The sequence below is a fragment of the Cydia fagiglandana genome, chromosome Z (genome assembly GCF_963556715.1).
Source record: "Cydia fagiglandana chromosome Z, ilCydFagi1.1, whole genome shotgun sequence".
NCBI classification, from domain to species: domain Eukaryota; kingdom Metazoa; phylum Arthropoda; class Insecta; order Lepidoptera; family Tortricidae; genus Cydia; species Cydia fagiglandana.
In genome coordinates this window covers 19,750,338-19,769,716 of record NC_085959.1, presented here as the reverse complement: position 1 = coordinate 19,769,716, position 19,379 = coordinate 19,750,338, and the positions used below count along the sequence as shown (strand labels likewise).

Genomic DNA, 19,379 nt, shown 5'->3' with positions numbered 1-19,379 from the left:
TATCTACCTACTTGCAAATAACCTTTTCCTATGAAATAATACCAATAATGGGGTTGGCAACTGTCAAAGGTTTGCATAGATGGCGCCATCATAGCTTGCCCCTTTTTCTATGAGATTTGGCATCCAGGGTATTAAAAAAACAAAAATTTGACATAATTCTAGGGATTGACGGGGCCATCTGCTAAAAACTTCCACCGGCCAACCCCATTGAATGATTGTATAAGATGTGAAAATTATTTTTTAATACAGTTGCTCAAAAAGTGCTACTTTACGTAGCTGTTTAGCGTGCGGAAAGTTGGTTATCTCGAACTAGTGCTTTTTACTTTTCCAATTTTTTTAAATTTATACTTGTTCCAATTCACGACTACTTATTGATGAGTGTTAATATTAGTTTCCTTTAAACGTCGTAATCAGCATAAAAACCTACCGTTAATGTAAGAATACGAAAAATATGACATATTTCATATTTAATTACTTACCTCTTCATCATTATAACACGTTTATTTTTTAATATTCAATATTGAAAATTCCGTTCTTAATAAGTTGACTGAATGGAACGGAATAGCTGCCAATAGATATAATATACTTAAAGACGACGTCTAACCGAGCTGTCACTGTTACCACTTTTGTTTAGTGTACGATTAACAATGTTTTTCTTATTTTTTCGCAACTGTATTAAAAAACGTCGTTCGATACACGTGCGGAAATGTCATTCTTCACTCGTCCCGAGTCTTGCCACTCGCCTGCGGCTCGTGGCAAGATATCTCGGTACTCGTGAAGTAATGACATACCTTCCGCACTAGCATCGAAATGTACTATTTTGCGAATGGCAGTCTTGTGGGTCTTTGCCAAAATCAGTTGTGACTTTTATAGTTATTCGGGTATTAAATGTCAGCATAAATATGCGTAAATATGCGTAAATAAGCGTAAATATGTCAGCAGCAAGTTGAGAAACGCCTTACTGTTCCGTACATTATGCGGTAGCTCTGGTTGTCCAAAGTTGGCGTTTGACTATTCAGTTACTACATAACAGAGGGCGCCACACACCGCCATCTTCTTTAACTACATGTGGGGTGGCCCTAAATAGAGCGTCATGTCGCGCTAGTGAATACGTAATCTAAAGTAGGTAGAGATATACGTACAGAGTGATTTTATTAGTCTGACCATACTCTAGAGGGGTGAATATGAAGAACTGAACAACTTTTACTATAGACCAACCTAGAAAACGCAATAAAAAATCGGCTGTCTCATACGTACATTTCGGCGAATCATATGTCTCCCCGTGGGATGTCCCAATCCAGGGTTAAAACATTACCTCTAAATTCCCGGAAATTTCCCATGTAGAAAAAATAATCATATGCCAATGTTGTCTATGGAACAGCAGATTTATTTTTGCGATTCATGATGACAAAATCACCCTGTATATGCATGCAAATGATAAAAGCCAAAACCAACGAATATTATGCACTATCCATTCCCAAACAAACAAATAATGTTGCGAAGTATGATCTAGGGGCGGACCCAAGAGGACTACAGCACATCTCCTAAGCCCCGGTGTGGTCAACCATTATCCAGTTAATCCAGATACTTACGCAGCCAGCGGGATCCAAGAAGGAAATGTCTCCGAAATACGCCCCGTCGAGGCCGACGTGGCCGGTGTGCTTGACGTCGCCCTGCGGGCTGGAGATCATGCTCCGCTGGATGGTGCGCTTGCCCGTGTACGTGTGACGCTTCACGTCGCCGCGCGACAGCGCTGAGCGCACCAGTCGCGCCGACTGTCGCGCCGGGTTCGGCGACAGAGAACCGGACACGGTACTGAGCGATTTCTGGGTGAAAAAGTGCATGATCAAGCCACCGTTGTGTTAGCGGCGTGGTATGAAATGGGCCCAATATGAAAATGAACAGTTTCAGCACAAATCACACGTGAAAGTAAGAGAATTAAAACGCTTACAGTTCCAGTTCCAGCCAATAATATACAAAATTGTCATTATATAGAGTCCGCTTGAGCTAAATCTGCGCCATTGCAGCGGCAAAGTGTAGGTAGTGCTACATAAAAATTTAGGAGTTAAATTAAATGGAACTAAAGGCGAAACATAGTGTCGCTTTTGTAACAACAATCTCAGTTGACTTGTCACAACATTATTTTTGTTTTAAAAATAGTTCATGGTCATCATCATCATATCAGCTTTTTATCGCCCACTGCTGAGCATAATAGGCCTTAAACTAGTTATTTAAAGATATTGTCGTAAATAGCTATTAGGGTCATGCATGTGTTAGATTAGTCTTTACGTTTAGGTTACTATTTTTACTTTTTTATATCATGTTTTACTTTGTGCTCACATATTATGTCAAATGAATTGCGTGGAATGTTTTATATCTAGTTATAAGTCTAGGATTCATGCTCCTTTCATACGTGCTTAATATTGTATCTATTTATAAGTCTAGGATTCGTGCTCCTTTCATACGTGCTTATAATTAACGAGATTGACAGAAATAAATAAAACTCACTCTGCATATAATGCCCACTAGTTCAGAGATACAAATCGCCCGGCCATTCCTATATAAACCCGCGCCATTTGTAGCATATTCAGAGAACTCAGAGAGCTTAACTCTATCACTTGCCTGAACACTCTCCAGTAAATAAACTCAGACATATGTGTTTTTATTTCACACAACACATATTCCGGTAAATGGAGGTATAGCGGACTTCGAGACAGCACGGCGGCCAGCGCGTTCCAGCGGCGAGTTTCTACGCTTCACCCAACGAACCCCTCATCACGAAAAGTTACAGTCTACACTCCACAGATTGGTCCTTTTGAAGCCGGATGAAGATAGAAAAACGTACGCGCTGAGTTTCAAGCGACATAGCTTAATTCAGAATCAAGAAAGAAACACGTACGCGCTGAGTTTCAAGCGACATTGCTTAACTCAGACGGCAAAAAAGAAACAAGTACGCGCTGAGTTTTAAGCGACATTGCTTGACTCAGACGGCAAGACTGAATAAAGAACGCGCTGGGCCTAGAGGTTCGCTTCGGCTCAGACCCAACCCCAATACCTTTCCGTACCCATTTACCGGCTTGCCGGTCGGACCGTGCAGCGTGTAGGTCGTCCTCCGCTCACGTGTCCTGGCAACTTTCGTTGCATGTGTCACATGGTTGATACCCACACACTGCTTTCGAACGTTCTAGGCATTGCACTTTGCCATTGCGGGAGATTCAGTGCCACGAGGGATCCACGCTACGCTTAGGGCCTGACGTTACGCTCGGTAACGGTCAGTCATAGATATAGGCAGGTCAAGTTAGGGACCCCCGCGTGTGTTAAGTGAAGTGAAGTGGTTCCAGCCAGAAAGATGTCCGAAAAGGAAGCAAGGAGCCTACGACCACGCACCAAGGGCCCGCCTGCGCCCGCAGCCAGCATGGACACCCCTACCCCCTCGTCCGGTAAGACTACGTCCGGCGAGACAAATACGTGGAGCAAGGGCACCAGTGGCAACCCGAATACTACCGGTGGAAACGAGTCGGTACACTCGGAAACGTTAGATGCCACGGTAGTAAATCGTAGTAGGTCAGGTACGCTAGTGAATAAAGACGCCGATGCGCCGCCGTCGCCGTCGCGGGCGCCGTCTAATCGCGATTCACATAAAAGTCGCAAATCGGTTAGGGAACGCGATAAACAATTGGCCGTGCTAATGGCCGAGCTCGAGGTTCATAAAGCCCGTCTGGTCGTTGCTAAGACAGAGTCCGACACTGCAAATTTACGGCTGCAGGTTGCGCAACTGAAGGCGCAGTCTGACGGCAGCAGTGACGCGACCGTCGAAGAACGTACTAGAAGTTGGGTAGAACGACAAGCGAGGTTACAGCACGAGATCGCACAGGAAAACGTTAAAATCCCGCCGCCGAAACAGACCGCGCCACCGCCGCCGCGGGCAGCCGTCGAACGTACTAGCAAACCAACCCCGCGCACTTTAGAGGTACCGCACGGTACCTACGCGCCAATGTACCATAAACCGCCGGAATTACCTGCATTCGGCGGAGATATCTCCGAATGGATATCATTTAGGGCAGAGTTCGAAGATACGTCGCCCATGTTTAGTGCCGTCAATAACGTCAGTCGGATTAGGCGCGCACTTAAGGGCGAAGCTCGGACGGCCGTAAAATCAATAATGTACACGGTTCAGGATCCGTACGAGATAATGGAAGCGTTGGAGCGGCAGTTCGGCGACCCTGAGGAGATTGTTCTTACGGAAATTCATAACGTTAAACGCATGCCGCGTTTATCCGAAGACAATTCGAATATAACCTCATTCGCCGCGCATGTAGCGAATGCCGTCGCCACCATTAGATCCTTGCGTCAAGAGAAATACTTGCACGCGCCTGAGCTCGTGAATAAAATCGTGGATAAATTGAATCTGATAGTGCGCTATGAATGGGCCAAATACAGGCAGTCTAACGTAGAATCACCCGGGTTAGTTGCGATTTCCGAGTTTCTAAACGAAATTAGCACTGCGGCCAAGCGCATAAACCGACTTAAGCCGTCCAACCGATCACGGAATGCAGTGAACGCGGTTTCCTCTGCGCGCGAACCCGAAAGATCGAGCCAAGCTCTCTCTAGGTCTCGCGACCCCGCGTTCTACCGTGATACGTATGATAGTTCGCGAAATGAACGAAATGCGGTTTCCTCTGTGCGCGAGCCCAGACGATCGAGCCACGCTCTCGCTGGCCCCCGCGCCCCCGCGTCCCTTCGCGACTATAGTTCGGAATCGGAATCAGATTACCACGAGTCATACACACGTGATACGGGAAATAGATCGCGTTCTAATAAATCGACCGTAGCTCAAGTAAAGCACCGCGATGGCAATTTAAAGAAAAAGCCTGCGTCCACCGGAGCTAAGCCCAAGCGACAGATATCGTCTGTCTCTTTCTCGCGCGAAGCGTGCGCCATATGCAACAACGGCAAAGAACACGAAGTTAAGGAGTGTTCGAAATTTCTAGCCGCGACTGTATCTGAGCGCTGGGACTTGGCAAAGGGAGCTAAATTGTGCTTTAGGTGTCTAGGCGCGAATCAACGTAAATTTTTTGGATGTAAATATGTCGCGTGTGGCATGAATCAGTGCGAAGCCGGGCATAATAGGCTATTACACGGTTTAAGCGCGGCCGGGTCCGCGAACGGTAATAGTGCGCCGGCAGCACGTAAAGCAGTACTCAATGTTAAACTGCCGCAGACGTATCTCAAAATCATGCCAGTAGAGGTATCGGGACCGTTAGGTACCGTCCAAACCCTCGCGCTACTCGATGAGGGCGCGGCAATGACGTTGATGTTACATGAAACTGCGGATAGAATCGCACCTCGTGTGCGCGGTGAAACATTAGAGATAGAAGGCATAGGCGGTGTAGTACGGGACCCAGATTCGTATGCGTTACGAGTCGCAATACGGGGTTTTTGTAGCCGACATATGGAATTGATGGAGACTTACACGGTTTGCGATATAGGTTTAGGAGCGCAGGGCGTACCGCGAGACTTGGTAGATAAATGCGATCATTTATCTAAAATCGCGGACGAATTAAGTTACCCCCCCGCAGTACCTACTATCGTGATAGGCCAAGATAACTGGCATCTCATCATTAGTCGGCAAATTATAGACGGTCCGCCCAACCTCCCAGTCGCGAGTTTAACCAGGCTAGGATGGGTTTTGCATGGACCAGACCGTACGCGTCGCGCCGCGGTACAATTTGTTGGGCACGCAAGGCCTAATACCGCGGATGACGAGGCCTTACAATTGATGAAACGACATTTTGATATAGAGTCATTAGGCGTTTCGCAAAAATTACCTCGGGCCGATCCCGACCAACGTGCGCTAGATTTGTTAGAAGCCACCTGCGAAAAGATACCGGGGGAGCAAAGGTATCGCTCGGGCTTACTTTGGCGGTCAGATGACGAGAAACTCCCCGATAACCGAGAGCAAGCATTGAAACGGCTGTACAGTCTAGAACGAAAGCTAGACCGCGATGCGAAACTTAAGGCCGAATATGCGAAGCATATGAACAACTTGCTCGACAAAGGTTACGCGGAGAAAATGGACTCGCGACCGCCCCCCGAGGCACCCCGGACGTGGTATCTAGCCCACTTCCCAACTTTCCACCCGCAACGCGGGAAAATGCGATTAGTTTGGGACGCGGCCGCCACAGCTTACGGACGTTCGCTCAATAGCGCGCTGTTGGCTGGCCCCGACCTGTTAGAATCACTTTTCGGCGTGTTAGTGCGTTTCCGCGAGGGTAAAATCGCGGTAATAGCGGACGTCAAAGAGATGTTTTTACAGATCGAAATAATTGAGCAAGACCGCGATGCGTTACGTTTCGTTTGGAGGGGAGAGGACCGTACCTCCCAACCGCAAGAATATAGGATGAAGCGGCTTATATTTGGTTCGGCAGCGTCGCCGACAACCGCGCTATACGTCAAAAACGAAAACGCAAAATCGCATAGTAAAGAATTTCCGATCGCAGCGGAAAAAACGATAAAGAATACGTACATGGACGACATGTTGATCGCCCTCGATACGTCTGAAGAGGACGCGAGACGCGTAGTAAACGAAGTTTACGAGCTAAATATGCGCGCGTCATTCGAACTTCGCGGGTTCGCATCGAACCATCCTGCGGTAATTGCTGACGTAGTTAATAGCAATCAGGAAACGTCGCTGTTAGGCGCGAACGAGAGCGAGCGTACCTTAGGTTTGAAATGGAATCACAAACGTGACACCTTAGGTTTTAACGTAAACTTTCGTAATACGCCCGAAGACGTACTTAACGGTCAGAAATTACCAACGAAACGACAGGTAACAAGTAGCGCGATGTCGATATTTGATCCAATCGGTTATGTGAGCCCCATATCCGTCTTAGGTAAGGCGTTAATGCAAGAGATATGGAGGACAGGAATTGATTGGGACTCGCCTATACCCGTCTCACTCGCACCCGCGTGGCGATCGTTCATTGATAACGTACAACAATTACGAGACTTGGAAATTCCGCGACACGTGCCCGCATTTAATAGGGAGGCATATATGCATGTTTTTTGCGACGCGAGCGAAAAAATATATGCCGCGGCCGTGTATTTAGTTAGCGTCAACCCCGAGGGGACTAGAACCTCCGCGTTAGTGGCCGCTAAGGCCCGCGTTTCGCCTCTCCGGGTAGTTAGCATTCCGAGAATGGAATTACAGAGCTGCGTACTAGCTACTAGATTAGCGGAAACCATCGTCAAGGAGTCAGATTACGTAATAAAGGAAAGGTTTTTTTGGTCTGACTCTAAAACGGCGCTCACGTGGATACGTGCGGACCCACGTAGGTATAAAACGTTCGTAGCACATAGGTTAGCAGAAATCGAGAACACTACCACCCCCGCCAACTGGCGCTGGGTGCCTAGTGCGGCTAACGTGGCGGACGACGCGACCCGCGGAATACCTGCGCAATTTGGAGTGAACCACCGATGGTTCGTAGGGCCCGATTTTATACGTAAATCCAGGGAGCATTGGCCGATCGAAAAAATGCCTACGCCCGTCGCCGATACGGGCGAGGAACGCGTCAATAAACTTGTATGTTCGGTAGGCGTTGCGGAGAATAGGTTTGAGTACCTGCCGGAGGTCTGTAGGTTCTCGAAATTCGTGCGATTAGTTCGCGCCACCGCTAGTATTCTAGTTGCCGCCGAGGTTTTCAAAGCCGCATTGTTCGCTAAGAAAACAGATACAGAGATTAACAAGGGGCATGTAGATTTAGCCGAGATGTTGCTAATCCGAAGGAGTCAACATGCTGCATTTCCGGAAGAAATGAAGCTTCTGGAAACTGGGCGGCCACTCCTGAAGAAATCTCCGCTATACAAAATCGCTGTACAACTTGACAAAAACGGAATCATCGTGCTGAATGCTAGAATCGATAAAAACACGCACATGCCTGTTTTACATGCGAAAGAAGATTTCGTCAAGTTGTTGATACAGCATTTTCATGCACTCTACAATCACGGCAACCACGCGACCGTCATCAACGAGTTGAAACAAAGGTACTACATTATCGGGCTGCGCGGTAGCATTCGCTACATAACGAATAAATGCCAATGGTGCAGAACCTATAGGGGAATGCCAATCAAAGTACCCATAGGTGACTTGCCGCCAGAAAGGCTAAAAGCGAATCAGCCGCCGTTTACCGCTGCAGCCGTAGACCTGTTTGGCCCCATGCACATAACTATAGGCCGCCGCCGCGAGAAAAGGTGGGGTGTACTATACACATGCCTCACGACTCGCGCTGTACATCTGGAGCTTGCCGCCTCACTTTCGGCATCCTCCATGATACTGTCGCTACGCCGAATGATAGCGCGACGCGGCACGCCTACAGTTCTCTATTCAGACAACGCCACCAACTTCTGCGGCGCTGAAAGAGAACTGGCAGAGGCCAAAAACACGCTGCCCGACAGTCTCAAGCCCTTCTTGACTGAGCGAGCCATAAAATGGAAAAAAATTCCACCCGGCAACCCCTCCGCTGGCGGTGCCTGGGAACGGCTCGTAGGCAGCGTTAAAACGGCATTAAAAGTAGTACTGAAAGAAAGAGCACCCCACGAAGAGGTTCTACATACTTTACTGCTAGAATCAGAGCACATAGTCAATTCCAGACCGCTGACACCAGTGAATCCAGATTTAGACATTGAAGCCTTGACGCCGAACCACTTTCTAATCGGTCGATCAAGTGCTATGTCGCCACTGGGTGTCTTCACAGACGCAACTATGTCGCTCTCCTCGTGGAGAACAGCGCAAACGCTAGCCGACCAATTTTGGAGGCGCTGGCAGCGGGAATACCGACCCAGCCTCCTCCCCAGGCCCGGTGCTCATCAAAACGTGAAGAGACTGCATGAAGGTGACGTAGTCATTATTGCGGATAGCTCCATGCCACGAGGAACGTGGCCCAGAGGCGTAATCGCCCAGCTATTTCCTGGCCCAGATGGTCATGTGAGAGTGGCCATTGTTCGCACACGCGCAGGTGACGTCCGCCGCCCAGTTTCCAGACTCATCCCCATTTACTCCGAGCATGAAGACGGTGTTAACACACGTGGGGGAGACTGTCGTAAATAGCTATTAGGGTCATGCATGTGTTAGATTAGTCTTTACGTTTAGGTTACTATTTTTACTTTTTTATATCATGTTTTACTTTGTGCTCACATATTATGTCAAATGAATTGCGTGGAATGTTTTATATCTAGTTATAAGTCTAGGATTCATGCTCCTTTCATACGTGCTTAATATTGTATCTATTTATAAGTCTAGGATTCGTGCTCCTTTCATACGTGCTTATAATTAACGAGATTGACAGAAATAAATAAAACTCACTCTGCATATAATGCCCACTAGTTCAGAGATACAAATCGCCCGGCCATTCCTATATAAACCCGCGCCATTTGTAGCATATTCAGAGAACTCAGAGAGCTTAACTCTATCACTTGCCTGAACACTCTCCAGTAAATAAACTCAGACATATGTGTTTTTATTTCACACAACACATATTCCGGTAAATGGAGGTATAGCGGACTTCGAGACAGCACGGCGGCCAGCGCGTTCCAGCGGCGAGTTTCTACGCTTCACCCAACGAACCCCTCATCACGAAAAGTTACAGTCTACACTCCACAGATATTAATCAAAACATAGTTAGACTCGGAAGATAGGCCACATAAAACGTGTTTTAATGCGGTTGGCCTAAATTTTCGGTTGATAGATTATGATCTGATTAAACATGTTTAATGAATGATCTGCTGATATGACTGAGAAAGTTTCTCTCAATAAATCAATTTATATTGATAAATCAAAGCATCGATGATCAATTATTGATAAAATGCGTAGTGTTTTTGTCTAATTTATCTATTGCAAACATTTTTTGCGCAGGGCGTGAGTTATAGTTATATCTGTAGCTTACTTTAGGGTTTCATACAACATTAACTAAGTAGTTGAGCACTCTTGGCGTGCGACAGTTACGACACTTGGCGAATTTCATTAATTACCATAATGTAAAAAAATTAAAAAAGGGGATACTGTGCCTTCTGGTTCAAATTTGTATTTTTCCCATACCAACGTAAACCTTGAGCACATTAATTGAGGTTATTATTATTGGCCATTACTGTACCTACCTAATAATAAACAAAAACAATAGGAAGCGTGCCACATCAGACCAATAAAACCTTCAAATTCCCCTACGTTACCCACTCAAATTGTATTGTGTATCAGTATTACAAACAATGAATATGAAAATAACCCGATCAGAAATTAAATGATAAAATTAATAAATCAACGATTTTTTTTAATTAAAGGTTGAACACGCCAAAACTGGGGCACACAAAATGTAGTACAAAATTATAATAAAAGTGAAAAAGTATATTATGTTTTACACATTTAATAGCATATTTAACGCTGTTTAAAATAACATTCCATATTTTAGATTTGGTCTACACAGTAAGCCATTTTTCTAACTTTCCTACGTACACGGCTCATAAGACTTTGCACCATGTTAATAGAACACTGTCTTGACGCCCATGTCCACATCTTTTGTAGTTCAGGGACCGATTTTACTCCGCCGCCTTTCTTTTTTAAAATTCCCTTCATAATACTCCAGTACTCTTCAACGGGCCGCAGTTCCGGACTATTTGGGGGGTTGCACACTTTTGGTACCACCACGATCCCATTTGCAGCATACCATTCCATCACTGGTTTTGAGTAGTGGCAACTGGCTAAATCTGGCCAAAACAAAGGTGGTGAGTCATGCTTTCTTATGAAAGGTAGCAAACGTTTCTGCAAACACTCTTTTCTATAAATATCGCCGTTTATTGTCCCGGTAGTAATAAACGGCCGACTTCTTTTCCCACAGCTACATATTGCTTGCCAAAGCAGGTTCTTTTTTGGAAATTTCGAACGTTTTTTTAATTTACACTCTTCAGGGGCGTCTACTCTACTTAGGCTGGTATAGAACTCTTGCCCAGGAATTTGTTTAAAGTCACCTTTTATGTATGTTTCGTCGTCCATGACGACGCATGCAAATTTGGTTATGAAATTCTCATAAAGTTTTCGAGACCGTTTCTTCGCGGATGAGTTCTGTTTCGAGTCTCGATCTGGTGCTGCCTGGGCCTTAAAACTCCTTAGGCCAGCCCTAGGTTTCACTTTTTGAACATAGGACTGAGACATTTTAACTTTTTTAGCAACATCGCGAGACGAAATCTTAGGATTTGAGGCAAACATGTTCACCACCTTCTCGTCCTTTTTTTTATTCTTGACACCCTGCAAGCCTCCACTTCCTGGCTTCCGATCTATTGTTAGGTGCGCACGGAACTTTTTTAATACGCGACAAACCGTAGATTGAGGACATTTCAGTCGTTTCGCGATATCGCTGTAGCTCAGTAATGAATTTTCTACGTATTCGTGCAAAATTCGCTCGCGTTGTTGATGTTGTTTGCTCGACATTTTGACAACGAATAAACATAATTTAAAAAAACTTGATAACATTATAGGCCAGTGTCTTGTGACCAAGTAGGTGCCATAAAAGTTTGTATATCTCTATTATTTGCATAGCAATAGTCGATTGTACATGCCCCAGTTTTGGCGTGTTCAACCTTTAGGTATTTGTATGCATACCTAAGTGAAATATTTCCACGGATTTGATTATGATATGTGTTTATGTTTATATATTTAAATAAATATTTGTTCAATAAGAAATAAAAGCCAAGCGAACCGCCAAATACCGGGACAACGCGAGGGGGAAGAAGAAGAGCAGAATATAAAAACATAATATTTCTGATAAGACTTAAAGAATCTTGAGAATCATAGTATTACTATACAAAATGATTTGTGCCTGAAAATTCATTTTTCAAAAATGGACAACGTCACTATTCGAATGGTTCTTAATTTTCTAAAGTGACACTATGATTCTCAAGGAGCGACATGTAACGTACACACAAACACGATGAACCCAGGTGATTAATGATGCTTACTGATGTGCGATCGGAAAGTTTCCAAAATTGTAAAATTGTGTTAAATTTCGAACATTAATTACGGAAACTACAAAAAATTCAACTTTCTTAATTTTTTATCATTTTTTACTGAAATTTACGAGAACTATTCCGTTTTTATATGTTTAGGAAACATTATACAATTTGCACACATATAATGATGGTACTTACTTCAGTCTTAGTGTAGGACTTGGTGTTATTCGGGTTGAACATACCACAAGCGCCACCCAGGAGTACCCCATGCCACATCGATGTTTTAGTACTATTCCTGAAAACATGTACAATACGTATAAGGCCAGATATGATTATGATGACGAAGATACTAATGAACTTAATATAATTTAAATTTAATATTTAAATTGTTATAGGTCTCCCTTAACCGATTCGTTGCGTGTTCCATTTTCGAAAACTTTTGGCTGTGGCGCAGAACAATTATTTCATGACACGGCAGAAATTCCATGCGCCATAGAATATGATGACACACCTTCCGTGTCATACGCCACACGTAAAAAATATTGATGACACGGCAGGCGTGTCATCAGCCCCGAATCGGTTAAGAAGCATCTTTCATGACCCGGCTCCATGAACTCACTCTGAACTTATTCTACTTACTCTTTGCCAAGAACTGTAATAATTTGTCCTGATTTATATTCTAATAAATTATTTCGCCTGCCATCTTCAGTCTTTTGAAAGTTCACAGTTGTTTCAACCTGCAATTTATAATCAAGGTCATACAATCTATTTATCTGCTGGTCGCATCATGTTTATTGAATATTATTAGTAATGTGACGTAATCATAGGAATACGCACCTGTTCTGGTCGAATAGCTCTTAGTTTCGGCCCTAGATCCTTAAACTTAGGCCGGTTGTTTGGATCGTGAGACCAACACTCCAACATAGCGGCGTAATAGTCTTCTGGACAACACTCGGGCTTTTCCAACCTCTGAAATTGGGATGTAATAACATTATAAGACAAGATAAAAATATTTTATTAAAAATGTAATATTGTTTTTAGTCCTATTTATTGGATAACATGAAAACTGAAACAATATCAATAAAAGAACTTTTGCCAACATATAGGCGGTTCCACATCCCCAATACGGAAAGTAGTCTACTACTTTTTGCAGCTCCATCTAGCTGCCTGTGTAGACGTGCCTCAGCCGAGTTTTAGCCTAAGGGCCGCCCCCCAACATCTGGCGTCTTTCGAGCGTCGGCGTCTGTCGGCGTCGGTCCAGCGCTATGGAAAATGACGTCGCTGCGCCGTTGCGTCGACGCTGCGCCGACGTTGCGTCGACGTCGGCCATAGAATTGTAGACGCCGACGCTCGAAAGACGCCAGATGTGGAGGGGCCTTAAAACGCACACTTCACCGAGTTGCCTGGTTCGCGCGGCAATTTCGTTGTGTGAAACACCCTGGTATTATATCTTATACCTTTAAACGAGCTATTCTTGTATATTTATTATATATGTAAATATATATTTATATCTATATTTCGGGGATCTCGGAATCGGCTCTAACGATTTCGATGAAATTTGCTATATCGGGGTTTACAGGGGCGAAAAATCGATATAGCTGGGAAAACGCGCATTTTTGAGTTTATATGTATATGTGTTTTCCGAGCAAAGCTCGGTCTCCCAGATATTCACTTTAAAAGATAATAATATCCATAAAAAATAGGATGCAGATACATCATTTTACTCTCTGTGATAAAAAAACAAGCGACTTTACCTGAAAGTTGGGTGCATCAATGGCTTCAAGAATCTGCTGGCCCGAGAACGCGGCCCAAGGCTGGAAGCCGTACGTGAACATCTCCCAGAGACACACGGCGAAGGCCCACACGTCGCTGGCTGACGTGAATCGGAGGTATAGAATGCATTCGGGAGCACACCTGGAAACGTGAAATAAAAACATAAGATTGAACCGGTGGATTTTCTTGACAAAAGTATCTATGTAGTAGGTAATTGGGGTTGGCCGGTCAAAGTATTAAGCAGATGACGCCATCATAGCTTGCACCGTCAATCCCTAGAATTGTGTCAATTTTTTTTTTGTTTTAATGCTTTGGATGCCAGAGCTCTTTAAGGCGATATGATTCGACTCATCAACGAATCTGAGGGGGTGAGGTGCGCGGCAAACCGTGAAGCCCCGCCCGCGCGTCCCGAACCGCTCGACGAGCACGTGAGCGCGCGCTGTGCGCGGCGGCGATAGCAAACGGGTCACAGTATAAGGATCTTATGATGGCAGTATTTTAACCATACCGTGCAAGGGTCACGTTTTTATAGTTTTTATTGTATATGTATATATTTTTTGCATTACGTGTTTCTGATCATTATATTTAGAATTATTATTTTTACAGAGCCATGTGTACTTATTATTTACTGATCGGTAACAACGTTTTAATTTAATGGCAGCGTAGTAGAATTAAAGTACCGAAAGGAAATAAACATTTTAAGGTGACGGTCAATTAAGGTAAGGTATTGTTCATATAAAGGTAAGGTATAGGTAGGTAGGTAGGTAGGTAGGTAAGGTAGGTAGGTAAGGTAGGTAGGTAGGTAGGTAGGTAGGTAGGTAGGTAGGTAGGTAGGTAGGTAGGTAGGTAGGTAGGTAGGTAGGTAGGTAGGTAGGTAGGTAGGTAGGTAGGTAGGTAGGTAGATAGGTAGGTAGGTAGGTAGGTAGGTAGGTAGGTAGGTAGGTAGGTAGGTAAGGTAGGTAGGTAGGTAGGTAGGTAGGTAGGTAAGGTAGGTAGGTAGGTAGGTAGGTAGGTAGGTAGGTAGGTAGGTAGGTAGGTAGGTAGGTAGAGGTAGGTAGGTAGGTAGGTAGGTAAGGTAGGTAGGTAGGTAGAACCTTAATCAATCGGGGTGAGAGATTAGCATTTTACTCTTAAATACGACAACCTGATAAGAAAACGCAAACATAATCGAAGAGTTTGTATACTACATTGTAAAACACCGGTTGAGTAGAGAGTAATTTTTTTTTATTTGACAAATGGTATTCGGTTTTTGAGTATCAAGGCATACCTAAATAAAGAACACTATTCAATAAATTTCAGCAAATCGCTTGAATACATCCCGAAAAACAATACATTAAAGAAAAATAATAATAAAATCATAAGTCAAAAACTGTCACTAGTAGGATGTTGATACTCAGCAAAAATATCCTTCATTATAAGAGGTACTCACAAAAAAAATAATTTAATTTTTTTTTTATCGGGTTTAGGGAAAACTCAGTTAAAGGTCAGATGGAGGAGCGGATGATGGAATTGAATTGATTGGCAGAGCTAGACAAAGATAAGTCTGCAACGATTTTGATTTGGTCCAACTTTTAACTTTTTTCATATTATGAGAAAGCCACATAGTGCTTTCGGTGGGGGGTGTTTAGTATTAATCCTTAATACCTACTGCTATACTGATTTACTTGAGGTAGCGAGGCTACTGGCCGGCGACACACAAGCAATGGTCTAAAAAGTAATAACTAACGGTGTCAGTGTCACCAAAACATCGCGACAGAAAGGATATCTGAATTCGCAAAATATACCATAAAACAGTGCCTTGAAATAACGAGGAAGCCAGCAGCGAGCAATCCACCCGCCGAGGCCTCTGCCAGCTGCAGACCACAAAATCCCGGTAAGCCCTTCTACAATCTGGTAAAGCAGTATAGTGTAGCGAAGGAACTAACTTAAAAAACTACAGTCCACTGGCTTTACGCCACACGTACATACCGTAATGTAACAAATTATTTTCAATATTATGTTTTGTTTCTTCCAAATATCTATTAAATAATTAACTGATTGTTGTTGAAAACCTGTTCAAGGACGCCGAATTAATATCTACTATTCCACGTCCTTGAACAGGTTTAAAACATCAATCATTTTCTTTTTCTACCAGATATGGTTCAGTCAAATTAATTTCTTCTACCTTTCTTAGCTAAACTCTAGTTCTACCTAAATTAGCCAGCCTCTAAAACCAGTACAGGCAGCAGCAGATATAGATAAGCAGAATAACATGTTCAAAATGATCGACACAGACCTTATTATCTTGACATTTCCGTGTCATCATTTTGATTACTAGGCCCCGTAGCTATTTCTGCTGCTGACTGTACAATCCAGTAAATTTTAGTGAAACTTTTATATTTTTATTCAGTCTAGCGTATGCTTTATGTTTATTTATTACTATCGACCCGCCCCGGCCTCGCGCGGGTTAACAAATCGCTTAATAATCCTATAAACTTTTGTATAGGATTTTGCTTTGTTCGTCATTCCCACAGCTCGACTTTCGGCCTCGCCCAAAATTACTGGGGGTGGAGCATGCTTGGACATTCGAGATAAAGCTCCGGGCCTGACGACCCTCCGCGGGGTCGGCCTTCAGCCTCCTTCGGGCTCGCCTAACCTACTTGGAAATTTGAATTTGGCCTGTGTCCGCCGCCATTTTAGATTTTTCCAATTTTTTTTTTCACATAATAATCTTGGGCCTCCAAGCTCGCCGCATGCCTAATCTCAGCGCACACGGACCAACATGAAAAAAATTAAAAAAAAAAGTCGCCCTGTGTGAATTTTTTTAAATGCAGTTTGTTTTGTCTTGGGGCCCTCTATGACATTTGGTCGAGCACTCCCCACCCATCTCGCACCGTTTAAAAGTTGCCATACAAGATTAAAATGACCATTATTTCCGCCATCTTGGATTTTTTCCAAAAAATTTTTTTCATAGGAATTTAGGGGCTCTATCTTCCGCCATGCCAAATCTCAGCGCGCTCGGACCAACTTGAAAAAAAAATAAAAAAAGTCGGCCATTTTGAAAAAAATTAAATGTATTTTGTTTTTGTCTTGGGGCCCTCTATGACATTTGGTCGAGCACCCCCCACCCATCTCGCACCGTAATATGAATACTTTTTGAGATATTGGGGAAATTAAAGATCTCTACTTTTCCCCCCTTTTTTTGCTTATAACTTTTGATATTTTGTGTGTGCTACTACACGCTTCGAATACATTTTTCTAGGCATTATGACGAATCTAATGAGGTATCACACGTATTTTTAGGAGTATTATCTCTATTTTTCACCGTGTTCAGTTTCTCGAACAAGACTAATACAACCAAGCACAAGATGAACTGCCTGTAGGCACTTGGAACTCTCAATTATATTTAATTCATGTCGACCGTGGTCAAATATTAAAATTAGTGATATGTATTTAGGTCTTAAATAATTGTATTGCGATATGCCTATTATGGTAATTTTTTCAATTAATTCAATTTGACATTTTATATTTATATAAATTTATGATTATGATGATGAATTTGCACGCTTGACGGGCCTGGCACGTTGCATGCGATCCAAAGCCGGGCGCCTTCGGCATCCTCATACTAAAAGCGTAACACTATACATATATTGTAACATCCCCATACTGTGTCAATCCAAATAAATAATTTCTGATTTTCAAAGGAGTCAAAGAGCACGAAGGAATATAATCATTTTGCAGATCGGACGTAGGTATATCAGTAAAGGTGAAATACTGTAAATATATCATACTTACATACTCACAATTATATTATCTAGGAATATAATATTATTTACCTACATTGAAATTGGTTGCTGACCTAGTGAAAATACTGAAATATTTTAACTGTTGATGTAGTAAAGCTAGGCGCTTTCAACCACCTCGTAAAGTATTAGATGCTTCTGTTATCAGAAAGTGTGTTTTTATAGCACTTAGTGACTTTTTCTTACGTTTCATATGCTTTGTTTCCCATTGTTTGTAAATGGTAAAATCACGTGACCGCGCGGAACACACTGACACAGGTCCGTCCTCTACAAGCGCTGCCGCGCGACTGAAGAGGGCGTAAGTGCGTTCGCGAGTGATTGCGCTTGCGGATTTAGTAGGTATTGAAACATAGAAATTATTTTAATGATGTTACCGAGACAAAGTGATCCAAAACGTCTAGATTATCTTATTACCTATACATTTGTGTAAAAAACAAGTCAAAAAAGTTTGTATTGTAGATATGGTTTGGATTTATTGTTAAAAAAAGGCGTAACTTTGGAATTTTTTTCTATCGAGCAAAGTTTATCTAATCATGTTTTTGAGATCCAAAACGTATCTGCCAGATCCTTAAGTATAAGATATATTTTTTTCACAATTTTAAAACATTGTTTCTTATATTTCTAATGGATTCAAAAAACTGGTTCGCTTAGCTCCTACGGAAAAAGCACGCCTTAAGCCAAATCTCATAGAAAAAGGGGCAAGCTATGATGCTATTATCTATGCAAACCTTTGACAGTTGCCATTACCCCATTACAAAAATTACGAGACAACACTACATTAGCGTCTAGACTTTAAGCCCAATGATTATTTCCCACAATGATTTTTACCTTCATTTCAAGATAAAACGGTTAAATTTTGTGTATTTTTTGAAAACTTTTCTCCCATTTAAGGGGTTAACGGATTTAACCTCGTAAGACCCAAACCAAATATTGCGCTTTTAAATTTGGAACTTTCTTTTATTTCTATAAGGCCGACTTGCACCATTCCACTAACCCAGGGTTAAGCGGTTAAATTGTTAACCCAGTGTCTAATTGTGCTGGTTACCGTGGTAACTCCAGGTTTAACCGGTTAACCCCTGGTTAGTGGAATGGTGCAAGTGGCCCTAAGGGTTCAATACTCGAATTTAATTTTAACTTGTACAGGTACGCGGGGACTTTCGAGGAGGATATGCCCTTTCAATTCTTCCATAATACTTATACATATAACTCTAAGAGTTATGACGTCATAAGTAAATATGATTACAATTTTACACCTTACTCATTGCATTTTACGAATTCTTTATCTGTGACGTCAAAGGAAATATACATACATATAGATGGTCAAGCAAATCTTGTCAGTAGAAAAAGGCGCGAAATTCAAATTTTCTATGAGACGATATCCCTTCGCGCCTACATTTTTCAAATTTGCCGCCTTTTTCTACTGACAAGATCTGCTTGACCAAGTATATAATAGCTTTTTAATTACTTATTATATTTCGCCGCATCGTCATAATAGTCTGTTTTAATTACTTATTATATTTCGCCGCATTGTCATAATAGTCTGTTCTCCTTGATACTTAAACAGGATAGTTTTTGTCACGACAATCATCATTATACGTCAGTGTTAAAATAATGAGACATGGTTAATATCAACATATACTCACCAAGCAACTGGCAACTTGAGATTGACATTGTAATTTGTTTGATAGTAATCTTTTCCAACGCCCAAGGCGCGAGACAATCCAAAATCGGAGATTTTTACCCTATCCTTGTTAAACACTAAAATATTTCTTGCTGCTAAATCCCTGCAAAATTAAATACCATAACTGAAATGAAATGGAATATGTAATT

General features: G+C 42.7%; 2 protein-coding genes across 2 annotated transcripts in view; one reads left to right on the top strand and one right to left on the bottom strand.

Annotated features, from left to right (window-relative positions):
- LOC134679259 (uncharacterized) overlaps positions 1–19,379 on the top strand; it is a 452,522-nt gene that overhangs the window by 136,158 nt on the left and 296,985 nt on the right. The window lies entirely within an intron of this gene.
- The window catches only part of LOC134679378 (activated Cdc42 kinase-like), a 45,808-nt gene that overhangs the window by 12,428 nt on the left and 14,001 nt on the right, over positions 1–19,379 (bottom strand). The window contains exons 7-12 of the mRNA XM_063538276.1: positions 19,193–19,333; positions 13,749–13,908; positions 12,832–12,963; positions 12,634–12,731; positions 12,193–12,289; positions 1,593–1,826 (exon numbers count right to left, since the gene is read on the bottom strand). Of these exons, the coding sequence (XP_063394346.1) occupies positions 1,593–1,826; positions 12,193–12,289; positions 12,634–12,731; positions 12,832–12,963; positions 13,749–13,908; positions 19,193–19,333 (862 nt within the window). The remainder of the gene's footprint in view (positions 1–1,592; positions 1,827–12,192; positions 12,290–12,633; positions 12,732–12,831; positions 12,964–13,748; positions 13,909–19,192; positions 19,334–19,379) is intronic.